Consider the following 14,700-nt stretch of genomic DNA (forward strand, 5'->3'; position numbering starts at 1 on the left):
AGATTCTGGTTCGGCTGGTCGAGAGGGGAGCCTGGGCATCTGCATTTTTAGAAAGCTCCCTTGAGAGTCCCAGTGATGGTGGGGCCTGGGTACCATTGCCAGTTCTCTCTCCAGGAGGGCCCAGGACAGGCGGGGTGTGAATTTCCCTTAGGATGGGAGTTGAGTGGTTGGGGGTGGGGTTGTGTGCCCTCGTGCCCCGCTGACATTTCCCTGTATTCCGGCCACATTCCTTGGCTGGAAGTTTCTCTCCTTGGCACAGGTGCTGATTGGGAGGTCCCACCAGGAAGGCTGGCCTTCTCTTTCTGAGGCTTTAGTTGCTCCAAAGCACTGTCAGTCAAGAATGATGGGCTTTGAAGGACGAACCGCTAGAAGAAATTTTCTGGCTCCTTCCGTTATTTGTGAGGTTTGAAAACCACCGATGTGCCCCTGGACTCTTGGTCTAAGACTGTGTGGGTTCAGTCATTGATGAAGTGTCTGACCAGCTCAGCGCCTTGGCTGCTGCTTCCTGGCCATCCACTGCTGTCCAGGCTGGCCAAGGATCTGGCTCCCTGGACACTTTTGTGGGTTTGTGTCTGGGGCAAACACACAAACACGCCCAGACTAGGGCGTTACACCACGCAGAATGCAAGCAGACTCCTGGGAGACACCCTCTCCACCTCCTGCCACGGGCAAGGAGGAGGGGCACTCAGCCAGCATTTTGGCAGAGGAGGAAACCAAAGCTCAGAGTGAACTCCCCGCAGTGCAGGATCAGCTCTGAACCCGGCTTGTGTCTGGCTCCCAAACTGGCTCTAACCACTGCGCCCTCCTGCCTCACTTTCCACACCCCCTGCCCCCTCCCAGTACTGCTTCTTTCTTCTAGGGTCTGGGGACACCCCCCACCACCACCCTGCAGCCCCTGAACTTCTGCCCCGGAGGACTGGCTGGCTTGCCTAGTAGGGTAGCGGGAGGAGACCGGGCCTCCCTGGGGACCCCAGGGGTCACAAGAATTCTGAGTTAGGCCTGCGTCCGGCCGTGCTGGGAGCTGCCAGTGGGTAACACTGCCCCCTGGTGGTGAGATGAGCCTCTATTCAGGAAAAGGGAAACAGTGAACGTTGCTCAGTCGAGTCCGACTCTTGTGACCCCATGGACTATACAGTCCATGGAATTCTCTAGGCCAGAATACTGGAGTGGGTAGCCTATCCCTTCTCCAGCGGATCTTCCCGACCCAGAAATCGAACCGGGGTCTCCTGCATCGCAGGCGGATTCTTTGTCAATTGAGCTATCAGGGAAGCCCAAAAATATTTATATTATTATCAGCTGCGTGGAGTCTTCCTTAAGGTGCATGGGCTTAGTTGTATCATGGCATGTGCGATCTTAGGTCCCCGACCAGGGATCAAACCTGCGTCTCCTGCGTTGAAAGCATGAAATCTAAACCATTGGACTGTCTCTTCAAGGGCTGCCACTGTACATCTGGGAAACAGGAAGGCACAGTCCCATGTGCAGTGCCTGCTGTCTGCTAAGCAGGGGCTGGGCGTGGTGTTCACAACTTTTTTTTTTCCCACTTGAAGCTTCAGCGCATCTCAGGAAAGAGGGATTTCTGCTTTTTGATGAGGAAAGGCTCTGAAAGGAACCGCGACTTGTCCAACGTCCCTGAGCTGGGGTAGAACAGAGGCGCGGACCCAGCGTGTGCACTTGTATTTTAATATTTTCCCTTCTGGGGAAAGAGGGGCTGAGAAGGCCAAGTGCCCAGATGAAACCCGAAGGAGGGGGGCATCCGACACTCATGGGGACCGTGTGACCCTGGCAGTAGGTGAGGGGACTGCCCCTCGGAGCTGCAGGGGCCGCAGCCCCTCGTACCCTGGCCCCTCGATTGCTGAGCCGCGGGGGGGACAGCAGGACATCAGACAGTGACAACTCCAAGCGCTCAGCACCCTAATTGGGGGTGGGTGGGCAGTGGGAGCCCCAGGAGGGCCTCTAATCCCTGCCGGGGAGGGGCTTCCTGGAGGAGGTGGTAATTCACCTGTGATGGGGGTATGTCAGGCTGGGTTTTTTTTGGGGGAATTGGGGGGTTGTCCAATCAGGCTGAGGAAATTGAGATACAAAGCCAAGGAGAGCTCAGCCCCCTGAGGTCAGTGCCTGGGAAGTGGAGGGGAGGCGTGGGAGGGAGGGTGGGAGTGAAGGGAGGATGATGGGGTTTTGATGAAGGGTGGGGCTGGAGGGGGGAGCTGTGGGTGAGGAGGGGCGTGAGCGGCAGCGGGGCTCCCATGAAGCTTTGGAGCCTTGTTGTGGGGTTCCGGGCCAGGCTGGGGACAGGCTGGCGTGGGCTTGGGGATCTGGGTCTGTACCCTAAGAGGGTCTTGGAGAAGGCATGTGGAGAGAGGGCAGTGAAGTGAGGTCAACAGCTGTGCAGTGGCCCCTGATGTCCAGCTGGCACAAATGGTGCCCGACCGCCCCCACAGGAGCTGCGGGAGGGGTCCAGGAGAGAGGCATGCAGCCCAGCGGCACGGAGGGGCCGCCCCAGGGTGCTGTCCAGGGGCAGGTGGCAGGAGCCAGGTGATTTTTCCAGTACAGACCCAACCCTCCAGGACTGGGGAAGGGCCGCCGGCAACCTCCCGGCAGCAGCTGCCCCTGTGCCCACACACCCAGGCCCACGAAAGCCTGTGTCTGTCTCCTGGGCAGCTGCGGGTGAGGCGGGGGAGGCAGGTGGGGGCCTGCTGACCAGTGCGCAGCCCCACCCCCACCCTGCCCCGGGCCATCCTGGGCACCAGCGCCAGTTGCCCTCAGGCCCCAGCCTGAATTCCTCTGACTTCCCTCTCACCCTCATGTACTCCACCCACACGTGAGACCCCCACCTACCCCCGACCCTGGGCGGGGGGCAGGGCAGGTGGAGCAAAGCAGAGGCCCTGTGGAGGGTGGGGCTGTGCGGAGCCTGCGGGGTCTGGAACCACGGCCCGGGGTGCAGGCAAGGACTTTGGGGCACAGTCCGGGCCTGGAACCACAGGGCTACCCCTGGTTGGGGCTTGGTGTCTGGAGGGGCATCCTTTCCTTGGCTCTGAGTCAGTTGAAGGCCCCGAGCAGGGACCGGATGTCACACAGACCCCAGGATCACAGGGCCCTTGGGCTGCAAGTTGAGGCGGTCGCCTCAAAATGTTGCCAATATGGTTTCATGTGGTAGAACCTTTCCCGTCATCCGTTCCCAGGACACACCCATTCTGAGAAAGCCCACGCCAGGTGATGGCCGGTGGGTCTCAACTGGACTCCCCAGTCTTCTAGGAGGTCCCTTGGGGGAACTGCTGGGGCTCCCTCGTTTAATGGATTTCATGGCTCTAGCCTTCAAGAGAACGTGGTACTTGGTATGTGGTACCCTGGTACGTGAGGGACTTGGAGGAACAGGCCAGGATGAGAGGATAAATGGGCCGGTTTTCAGCCCTGGAGGCAGGAACAGAAACTGGGGACCCCTCGGAAGGTGGAGCCCAATCCCCACAGCATTAAGGGCTCCCGGGACTTCTGTGCATGTCCCGGAGGCCATTAGGTTCCGGGGCCAGAAGCTTGTGTGTGCCAAGCCCTCTGATGGCTTCTTCCCACTCAGAGGGGGCTGGCGGGCCCCGCAGCATCTTCCTCTTCCTGTCCACCTCTCCCTCTCGAATGCACTTTGGGGGGGCAGAAATTTGGGTCTGTGTCGTTCCCTGTGCACCTGTGTCCCTAGTTCTTGTAAGAGCACCTGGCTTCTAGGGCGTGTCTATTAACGACTGATGATGTGTAAAGTGAGTGTGTGTGTGCGCGCGCGTGAACACGCAGGACAGACACAGGGATTCGTAACTGGCTTTACCCGGGTGGAATTCCACAACAGGAAAATGTGGACTGAGGGCGTTTGGTGCAGGAGAGATGGCATCGGTGTGTCACAGATGTGATGACATCTGTGCTCGTGTTCTCAAAACCTGACCCTTTTGTCATCGTTTGAGATTTTCCTTAATAATACATCTGCACTTCCTCCCAGGGCTTTCGATGGTCCATACCATGAATTCTAACAGCTCCCTGGCCTTCCATCATTCCGGATACCCTCATCATTTATTTATCTGCCCTTATTGTTGGATAGTTAATTTTCTAAGCTGCATCAGCATAAGCAATGCTTTCGTGGGCACCTTCAAACATAAATCTCTGTGCTAATCTATTGTTTTCAGGTACATTACTACAAGTAAAATTCCTGGGCCAAATGGCATGCCTATTTTTAAGGCGTGTAGTATATATTGTTCTCCAAAAAGATGGTTCCAATTTGAATAGGGTTCTAAAAAGAGTTTTGTCAATTTTTAGGACCCAAGTAGGGAAATGTACAAGTGTGCATAGGGACCACCCACAATCCACTTCCCTGAGAAAACAACACTTCGCGCTGTGACTTTCCAGATTTTTAAACTATGCTTATTATATAAACATACAAACTCTATGTAAAATGTGTAATATGCATATATTTTATGCATATTAAACACATAATATTTATACTTTATGTATTACCTCCCTTGCCCGGAGACCCTGCTGTGTGGCCACCCAAGAGACAGTGATTGCTCCTTTTGGCCTCTGTGCCCACCAAGAAGATGTTGAGTAGCTTCGTATTTTTAAAGTTTGAATCATGAAAATAATAAGGCTGTTCTTTCCATTTTCTGAATATAAAATTACAATATTGGATTATTCTGTTTCATACTACACGCATCTCCCCAGACATGCAGATGGGCCTGCCGTCTAGAATTGAACTTGCTTTTTTAAAAAAATTTATTTATTTTTGGCTGTGCTGGATCTTCATTGCCGGGTGGACTTTTCTCTAGTTGTGGCGAGCGAGGGCCACGCTCTTCTCGTTGCAGTGGCTTCTCTTGCTGTGGAGCCCGAATCTAGGGCACTTGGGCTCAGGAGCTGTGTTTCCCCGGGCTCTGGAGCACAGGCTCAGTAGTTGTGGCACGTGGACTTAATTGCTCTGCAGCGCATGGGATCTTCCCTGACCAGGGATCGAACCTGCGTCTCCTGCACTGGCAGGTGGATGCTCCACCACTGAGCCTCCAGGGAAGTCCCTTAACTTGCTTTTTTTTTTAATTGCACTACATTGTAACCCTCCAGGGTATACATTTTCACTGGAGGATGTTGCTGCAGGGGGAGTATGTTAGGAGGGGGGCACCGTGGGGAGAGGGGCTGAGTTGTTGGGATTGTCTGAAGAATCTGGAGTAGTAGCAAGAGGGGTTTAAGGCTGGACGTGGAGAGCAGGGCTGGATGCCAGGACCTCAACACCTGATCTGGGTGATGGGACCTTGTTGGGAGGGTCCTGGGGGGCCCCAGGAGGCTTTAGGCAGGAGAGGGAAATGATCAAGGCTGTCTTTTAGGGCAGTTAATCTGTCAGTTTATGCAGAGTGGCTCAGAAGGTGCTAAGATGGCAGATAATTTGAGCAGAGGCTTCAGGTCTGTGTCATGGGTCTGGGGTCCTTTGGGTGTGCCATGGGTAGAGAGAAGCCAATTTCAAGTGGACTTCCCAGCTCTGTCTCCATCTGCTTTAGCTTTTGATGTTGGGTAATGAGTTGTCAGAGGTTAACTCAGAGGTTAAAGCGTCTGCCTCCAATGCGGGAGACCCAGGTTCGATCCCTGGGTCGGGAAGATCCCCTGGAGAAGGAAATGGTAACCCACTCCAGTATTCTTGCCTGGAGAATCCCATGGACAGAGAAGCCTGGTAGGCTACGGTCCACGGGGTCGCAAAGAGTCAGACACGACTGAGTGACTTCACTTTTTTAATGAGTTGCCACAAACATAGCAGCTGAAAACAACATCCAGAGACTTCCCTGGAGGGCCAGTGGTTAGGATTCTGCTCCCACTGCAGGGGGTACAGGTTCAATCCCTGGTCTCCTGGTTGGGAAACTAAGATCCCACAAGCTGTATGGCACAGCAAAAAGAAAAAAAAAAGAAAAGAAAACAACAGCCATTTATGATCTTACAGTTTCTATAGGTCAGGAGCCTGGCACAGCTTAACTGGGTCATCTGCTCAGGGTCTCACAGGCTGCAGTCAAGGAGTCCCCAGCTGAGGAATCATCTGGAGATCAGTATCCTCTTCTGAGCTCGTTCAGATGTCAGCAGGATTGGTTTCTTGTTTGTTTCTCAAGGCTAGAGGGAGCCTCCCTCTCTGCTCTGAATCTCTTCTTGCAGGGAAGACCTGGACTCTCTTTTAAAGGGCTTACCTGAATAGGCCAGGCCCACCCAGGACAATCTCCCTTTTGATCAAAGTCAACTGAGTAGGGACCTTAATCACATAAAGCCAGAGATTCCACCCCTACCCAAGAAGACGGTATGACAAAAAGTGTGTCTGCCTGGGGTGGGAATCATGGCCATCCTAGAATTATGCCATCCATACTACTTTTTCAAGGGCACCTTCTGAGTTCAAGGTGACCACTCCTGACCCCTCATATCCCAAGTTCAATCCATTGCCACTTCTAAGATGTGAGCTAAATGTTAAGAAGCTCTCAATACACTCTTCCCAGCATTTTCAATAGAGAAGGGAATTCTTGATGATCACAAGCTTCAGGACCTGGAAGGACTCCCAGTGGGCTATCAGGAGTGGAGGGGACAGCTTCAGATAGGGGCTACTCACTCATCAATATAACTGAAAAGACAAGTCCATCTCTGAACTGAGGCACCATGAAAGGGACATAAAAGGGAAGAAAGCACTTTTTTTCTCCTACTTCAAAGAGCTACTTATATAGCTGGGACGATCACATTGGCCTGCTTGTTTTGTTTCCCTGTGAGGTTATTAATCTCATTACAGAAAACATGGAGACAAGTGGATTGTGAACCATTATAAAGTATTTACATTCTGGTTTGGGTCTTCCCAGATTTCTTACACTGCGTGTATGAAAATGTATGACAAACATCTTGGCACACATTGCTACCCCCTCCCCGCCCCCTCCCCCTTATTTTGGATTACTTTTTGAAGTAGGGCTTAGAGAAAGAGTTACTGGGTGAAAGTATGCAAGCGTTTTTGAGGCTGTTGGTACATTTTCCAAAATGCTTGTGTTGATGTTTATACAGGGACCCCTGCTGGTGATTTGGGACTTGCTTGTTACTTTGTCTTCAGGTCAGGAGCCTGCGCCAGCTCTGCGGACCTGTGTGGGAGAGAGCCCTGCTTCTCCCAGCTCTGTGTCTGTTCCCTAGCTCTGCATCTGTCGGGAGAACAGACACAGAGCTCCCCACAGCGCCCTCCGGGGGCCAGCAGCAAAAGTGCAGAAGCTGGGGGTGCCATGTTGCTTTGGGACCTGCGTCCCCCCACCATCCCCCCGCCCTGAGCTGTGCCCACCGAGTGTGTGCTTGGAAGGGGCAAAGGGGAGAGCCAGACTCTCTGGGCAAGGAAAGCCAATTTTACTGCAGAACGGGGAGTATGTTGACTTCCTCAAACTCCACCCCTCGCTCTGTATTTTTCCACCAAAAACACCAAAGCGCCTGTTGATGGAGGGTAACTCCGTGCCAACAACCCTGTAAGGTGGCTTCTGGCATCACCCCCATTTTACAGAGGGGGAAAACTGAGGCTTGGAGACGTGCCTCGCCTAAGATAAAACTGGTCTTTATTTCTCAGGTTTTGCGTTTGGTAAGAAGAGCCAGAGACTGTCTTTCCTTCCATCTCTCCCTCTTGCTCTCAAGTTCCCTTCTTTCAAACAGAAACAGAAACTGAGGCACGCCATGCCCTGTCCCAAGCCTGCTTGGCCAAATGGGCAAAGGGGAGGCGGAGGGAGGAGGATTCCAAAGTCTCCCAGCCTGGGGCGGGGACCTCGGGTACCTTATCCTCATGGAAAAATTATATCCCTGGATGGTTGCCCAGGGGGCTGCCCACGCAAGCCCTGTAATTAGGGCTACAATAGCGACAGCGATGTTGGAATATATTTTCTTTCACAAGGAGGGCCCCAGTGCTCCCTCCCTCAGCTCCCCAGAGCTGCATGTGTAAACGATTAAGCCGGTTTGTTTTTTCTAGAGTGCTGGGGAGGAAGTGACATTGACATCCTTGCGGCCTGATGGCAGGGCCAGCGCCTCTGTGGGAACCGGGCCCACAGCTCTCTCTCTGAACCTGGTCTCGGGACCCGCCTTTCCAGGCCCTAGCGGGAGCCCCCCACCCAGTAGGTAGGAGCCCCCCGCCCAGTGGGAGCCCATCTCTGCTGCAGGCAGCCCCAGCCTGGTGATGCTTCACGGCCGCTCCCTTTGGATTGAAAATAGGAAGACCAGATGTGCCTCTGTCTGAACTCCGGAGTGCTGCCCGGGACCTGGGCGGGCTCGACAACTCGCTCACGACCAGTCCAGTGCTTCTGGGAGGCAAGAGGCCCCTTTTCCTGGCTGCCCATGAGGGCACAATTCTGGACCTTGTGTGCTGGCCCTTTGCTGGTGCAAATCCCCAGGGCGGGGTGGTAAGCTCCTTGTGAGGGAGACCTTGCTCAGACCAGGATGGCCCCAGTGCTCGTCCGGGTGGAAGGGCACTGATGCGCCCTTCAGTGGCCAGCAGGTGGAAGAAGAAGGTGGCTGGCTTCTTCCCGCCACCTCTACCAGGTGAGTCCTGCTTCCAGGGTCTCTTACTTCTGAGCGCATCCATGTGTTTAAACCACATCCTGGCCCCCTGGCCTACTCCTAGTCCAACAGCTAGTCATCAACCTCTGTCTCTGCTGAGTCCAGGATGCCTCCTGGATCGCCCACTCTGTCCTCATCTGGTCCAGACTGCTGCCCTCCTGCCTGGACAGCCTCTGCAGGGGTGTCTCTGCCTCCACACAGAGTTCAAGGTGGGGAGGGGGGTCCCTCTACCAAGCAAATCCCCTCCATGATGCCTCACTGCCAGGATGACATCCACACTTCAGATCTGGCCACACAAACCCCAAGTGAACTGGTCCCTGCCTCTGTCCATCTTCATCCTGCACAAGATCTAGACCCAGAACTGTCCCCCACGGGTCCAAAGAGATAGCTTCTGGCCTACCGCAGGGCCTTTACACATGCTGTTCCCCTAGCCAGAAACACTGTTCTCCCTCCGCTCTTCATCTTTCCAGGACACCTCCTCCAGGAAGCCTGCCTGGATGCCTTAGACGAGACTTGGGGCTCCCTGTGATTGAGATGGCCTCTGTAGCCAGGGACCCCATGTCAGTTCTCTGCTTTTTGCTCAGGGCCCTGCACACATCAAGAGTTTTACAATAATTGTTCAGTGAATGAATGGCAAATGGAGACCCAGAAATCACTTGCCCAAGGCAGAGGCCAAACTGAGCAAGAAGACACAGCTGTGACTGTTCCCCCCTCACCCCCCATCCCTGTCCCCCATCACTCACACAGGGTCAGGGCACTGGTCTCTCCTTGCTCTCGCCCCTGTAGTCAGTTGGGCACAGCCAGCTGCAGCCATCGGCAGAATGGCCCTCCCCACGCCTTCAGCTGGAGCCAGTGCCTCCCTCCCCTCATTGGTGCCCCCCCTCACTGACCAAAGCCCCAACCTCCCATCACAGTCATACGGCGATGGTCCCGGGGGGCCGTTGGCACATCTGAATAGGGTGACACCCACCCCCCAGGACCTGTGTTTTCATGGTGGAATTCCCAGTGGAAGATGAGGAAGAATCTCTGGGGGTGACTCAGGAGATGGGGAAGGTCCTCACCTCACTCGGGGACTGTCACACCTTCTAAAACAAAAACAGAGACCGTTTCTTACGTTCGGATTGCCGCGTGGCTTTGACCTGTTCAAGGTCACCTAGAAGATGCAGCCTGTGGTGAGGATCCTGGCCCTTTGGGGGTGCTTTGATACCATACGGGCAGGGCAGACTGGAGAAGTGGGGTCCACCCGTGGAGTCCAGTGGGGTGATGAGGGGCTGAGCATCTCTGGGCTATCTGGGGGTCGGGAAGTGTGCTCTTTGTTTTTCTATTTTTGGCCATGTCATATGGCTTGTAGGATCTAGTTTCCCAATCAGGGATTGAACCTGGGAGACAGGAGTGAAAGCACTTAGTTCTAACCACTGGCAGGCGTGCACGGTAAGTTGCTTCAGTCGTGTCCCACTCTTAGAACAGTGGAGTGGGTTGCCATGCCCGCTTCCAGGGGACCTTCCCCACCCAGGGATCGAACCCATGTCTCTTATGTCTCTTGCATTGCCAGGTGGGAACGTACCACTAGCGCCACCAGGGAAGCTCTAACCACTGGACCCCCAGGGAATTCCCCTGGGAAGTGTTGTCTCACTTCCTGGGGGTTGGTTGCAGAAATGATCTCAACCCTGGAGGCTATGCCCATCAGGAGGGGTGGCCTGGGGCCAAGTGGAAAGGGCTGGCTTCAGACCACTCCCCTCACTGCACAATTTTCTGCAGACTCCTAAGTGGCTGGTGGCACACAGGTCCTCTGTCACCCCCAGTGACCTTCGTGAAAGGGCAGGCTGGAGAACTTGGAAGAAAGGCTCTGGTGGTCTTGGCTGTTGGAATCACTCTGTCCCGTAAGCCCACCTGGGGCCTCCGCTCTGCACCCCCACTGTCTGGGCCATTTGCCCAGGCCCCTCCACAGCCAAAGGCCCAGGGCAACCCACATCTCCTGCATGTCCAGCAGCAAGGGCTTTAATTCCAGCCCCTGCCCCCCACACCCACGCTGCCTCTGCCATAGGGTAGGGGAGACACCCCCTGCCCAGAGAGAGCTGGGATCCTGCCCAGAGTCACACAGCAGGGTTTCTCCCAAACAGTTGGGTGTCACCGGCTCCAGGGAGGTCTGTGTCCTCCAATCCCACTCCCCGCCCCTGGGGTCTGCAGGGTGATGAAGGACTTTTTCGGAACGAGGGACACAGATGAGGGCAGCGGGCCCCGCAGAGCGGCCCCTCATTGGTGTGCCGTCTTGTCCGCCCTCCCTGCAACCTTTGGGGGCTTAAACAATTTCTTCTATTTTTATTTCTTACAGACAACAGCTTTTTGGCTTTCATACACCAGGTAAGTGAGGTCCTCGGTGAGCTGCTATTCCTCCTTCTGGCCCAACCCCTCCAAGGATCAAGGGCCGAAGTCTCCAGCGGCCGTGGATGAGGGGCTGAGCCAGGCTCCAGGCATCTCAGCAGCCTCTTGGGCCCAGGAGTCTGGGATGCAGAGAAGGGCCAGCCAGGAGAGCCCACCCAGCCTGTCCCGGAGACAGGGGGCAGGAGAAGGTCACTTTCCTGCGTGTCTGCCCTCTTCTGTTGTCGTTAGACCAGGCAGGCACTGGGATCCCGGCGGAGCCGGCTGTCAGTTCACGGTGGGCACCTGGCTGTGGTGCAGGCTGAACTCCTTGGCCTTGAGACGGAGACTGGCGATACTGTTGGCCATGCTGACCCCCGGGGTCGCGGGGCCTGAGCCTCCAGGGCTGTAGGGCGGCACGGTGCTGGGGGTGACACAAGACACAGGACGTGTCGGTGCTGCCCAGAGCTGACCACCCCTGGCTGACCGTCCAAGGACGCCAGCCTCTGGGCCTCCTGCCTCCCCTCCTCAGCTCATGGGCAGCCTTCCCCTGGAGCTGGAGGTGACCCGCGGCCACAAGATTTAGGGCGGAGGCAGAAGGGCCCATGGTCGGCGCTGGGACCTGGAGCCGCCCCTGCAGGTTTGGGGTCATTCCTCGCTGGACCAGGAGCTTCCTGCATCCTGTTCACCTCCCAGTGCCTGCCCGGCCCCTGACACACAGCAGGACAGGGCTGGGATGAACACACACCTGTATGGAAGGATACCTCTTGATGGTTCTCCTGCCCCAGGCAAGGAGAGGGCAGGGAGGGGGTGGGAGGGCTGTGGGTCTAGTGTGGGCATTTCCAGGACTCAGATCCCACGAGCTGACCCACTGGACCTCCTGAGACCAGGGCTCCAGCAGAGCTGCTCACACAGGCTAAGGTGTGGACAGCACCCCTGGGAGTTGTGGGGTGCAAAACCCCAACTCCTGCCCTGCCACCTTTGCCCGGCTTTGACCAGGACACAATTGCCCCAGCCCTCGCCTCTGGCCCCAGCCAGGTCCTGGAACTGGGCACCCTCCTCGAGGACCCTGCCGGCCTCTCTCCGGATGACCGACAAGAGGTGCTGAGGCGCTCGTGCCAGCCTAGAAAGCTGCAGGTTTTCTTTCTTTGGTTTTTATTTTAAAAAAATATTTATTTAGTAATCTATTTGGCTGTGCTGGGTCTTTGTGGTGGCACGTGGGCTCTTTTAGTTGTGGCTGTTAAAGTTCCGCTGAAGTTGTGGGATCTAGTTCCCTGACCAGGGGTGGAACCCGGGCCCCCGGCATTGAGACTGCAGAGACTTAGCCACTGCACCACCAGGGACGTCCCAGAAATTGGCAGCTGTTCAGCTCCCTCAGGCTGACAGGGATTCTCCACTCCCTCCAGACAGGGCTCATCTTGCCAGTCCACACATTTACAAGTACACATGTGCACACGTGCGCGCGTGCGCACACACACACACACACACACACATTCTTACACCCTCCCCCATGCACAGAGTCACACGCCTGCCCACACACCCCCAGTCCACGGAGGGCCCGGGCCCCTTTCACAGTTCTCTCCAGAGCCTCGAAGGAATCTGGGTCCTAAAACACCCTATGGGGGTCTCCGAGCTGCTGCCCGCCCCCCAACCCTGACCCGAAGCAGTTCCCACTCTCACCTGTAGGGGGAGGGGGCTGTCCAGGAGAGATAGTCCGGGCTCAGGGTGGTGGGCCGAGGAGCCACCGGCTGCTCGATGGCGGCCTCCTGACTGTAGGACTTGAGCAGCGAGGCGGAGCGGTTGGCCAGCATGGCCCGCTCGTTTCTGCGGAACTTGGCCCGGCGGTTCTGAAACCAGACCTAGGGGTGGGAAGGAGCCGTGAGCGGGCTGCCAGGGGGACCCACCGTGTGCTTGCTCTGTCACCCACCCTACACTGGCGGCTTCACCTCCCTGAGGCTGTTTTCCCATCTGTAAAATGGGGGTGATATGGTGCCTGCCGCTGGGTCAGTGTGTGTTGGAGAATGTGCCAGTGGAGGAAAGAAGGCATGAACCGATGAGCGTTTAGCTGCTGGGAGGTTGTAATGAAGAGAGGTGTACGCTGGGCACTCTGCTCAGAGCTGGCACGAAGAAAGCCCTGGACACTTTAAAACGACTTTTATTTATCAAAACCCTCTGTGCCAGACACTGAGCTATAGCTACAAAAATAATTCTTTTCTTTCTCATAAGCACGCTATGAAATAGACCCACGCGATCCACATTTTACAGGGAAGCCACCCTATGGGGCTTCCGTTATAGCTCATCTGCCTGCAGTGCTGGAGAAGGAAATGGCAACCCACTCCAGTGTTCCTGCCTGGAGAATCCCAGGGACGGGGGAGCCTGGTGGGCTTCCGTCTATGGGGTCACACAGAGTCGGACACGACTGAAGTGACTTAGCAGCAGCAGCAGCAGCAGCCTGCAGTGCAGGAGACCCCGGTTGGGTTCGATTCCTGGGTAGGGAAGATCCCCTGGAGAAGGAAATGGAAACCCACTCCAGTACTCTTGCCTGGAGAACCCCATGGACAGAGGAGCCTGGCGGGCTGCAGTCCATGGGGTCGCAAGAGTCGGACACGACCGAGGGACTGCACCGCCGCCACCACCACCTGTGGCACGGAGAGGTTAAATAGCTTGCTCATGCTCACACAGCGGCCAGGGGCAGGGCTTGGCTCGGACCCTGGTTCTCCTGGCCTCAGACGCCCCCGCTCACCTTGGCAATTCCCTAACCCTAAGTGCATGGCGGCCGTACACGCTCCTGCGAGGAGCCCACGGACGCGCAGCGCTCACCTGGACGCGCGCCTCGCTGAGGTTGACCCGCCGGGCCAGCTCCTCCCGCACGAAGGCGTCGGGGTAGTGAGTGCGCTCGAACACGCGCTCCAGCGCCTGCAGCTGGCTGCTGTTGAACGTGGTGCGGTTCCGCCGCTGCTTCTTCTTCCGCTTGGCGGCGCTGCTGCGCCCGGGGCTGGGACACTCACCTGCGGGGGGACCCAAGGGTCAGCTCATGGCCAGGCCGGGCCGCCCCTGCGCCCGCAGGCGCCCACACGCGCCCACACGGTGATGACTCAGGCACCAGCTCAGCAACGTGCGCTGAGCGCTTTAACCTGTCTTCCCACTGCGGGTGGATGGACCAGCCCTGAGAGCAGGACCCGTTAATCCACTCCTTTGTTAATTTCTTCATCCATCCATCCGTTTATTCTACAACACACTTGCTGAGCACACGACGTGGCAGGCACAGGCTTGGGCCCTGGGGATATAAAGGTGAACCAAAGCGGCCAGGGTTCCCCTCCTGGGGAGCCAGGGGACAGGAACCTGCTACCAGGGGACAACCGACCTGGTCAGGGAGGGCCAGAGGCATCTGCGTGTCCTCAGAAGCTGGCTCAGACTCTGGGGTATGGTCAACCGCCATGGGCATTTGTCGTTGAATTATATTAATATATAAAAAGGCACCGTGAAAGTCACAGTTCTGAGGGTCCACTGCACGCAGGTAGGCTTTTTAACACCCACAGACCATTGGATGTTCACAAAAACCGAGGCAGGTGCTATTCACCTCCTCATGCCCCATCTACAGAGGAGGGGGGAGTTCGGGTACTGTTTCCACATTTCAATTTTACCCAGGGGTTAAACTGCTGACCCTTCATCCTGAAGGGCCCAGCTCATTGCTCACTCCTCCAGGAAGCCCTCCCTGATCACCTGAGTGCACACAGAATCCTCTCTCCTCTGTTGCATTCACTGGGCACTTAGAACCAACCCTGTCTGGTT

At 56.2% G+C, this 14,700-nt stretch overlaps 1 protein-coding gene across 1 annotated transcript in view; it reads right to left on the bottom strand.

Moving 5' to 3' along the window:
* Positions 1-10,854: 10,854 nt before the first annotated feature.
* PRRX2 (paired related homeobox 2) overlaps positions 10,855-14,700 on the bottom strand; it is a 49,534-nt gene continuing 45,688 nt past the window's right edge. The window contains exons 2-4 of the mRNA XM_055399850.2: positions 13,729-13,916; positions 12,589-12,767; positions 10,855-11,332 (exon numbers count right to left, since the gene is read on the bottom strand). Of these exons, the coding sequence (XP_055255825.1) occupies positions 11,197-11,332; positions 12,589-12,767; positions 13,729-13,916 (503 nt within the window). The 3' untranslated portion in view covers positions 10,855-11,196. The remainder of the gene's footprint in view (positions 11,333-12,588; positions 12,768-13,728; positions 13,917-14,700) is intronic.

The sequence above is a fragment of the Moschus berezovskii genome, chromosome 11, assembly GCF_049115385.1.
Source record: "Moschus berezovskii isolate FMDL1 chromosome 11, NW_MosBer_1.0, whole genome shotgun sequence".
Classification (NCBI taxonomy): Eukaryota; Metazoa; Chordata; class Mammalia; order Artiodactyla; family Moschidae; genus Moschus; species Moschus berezovskii.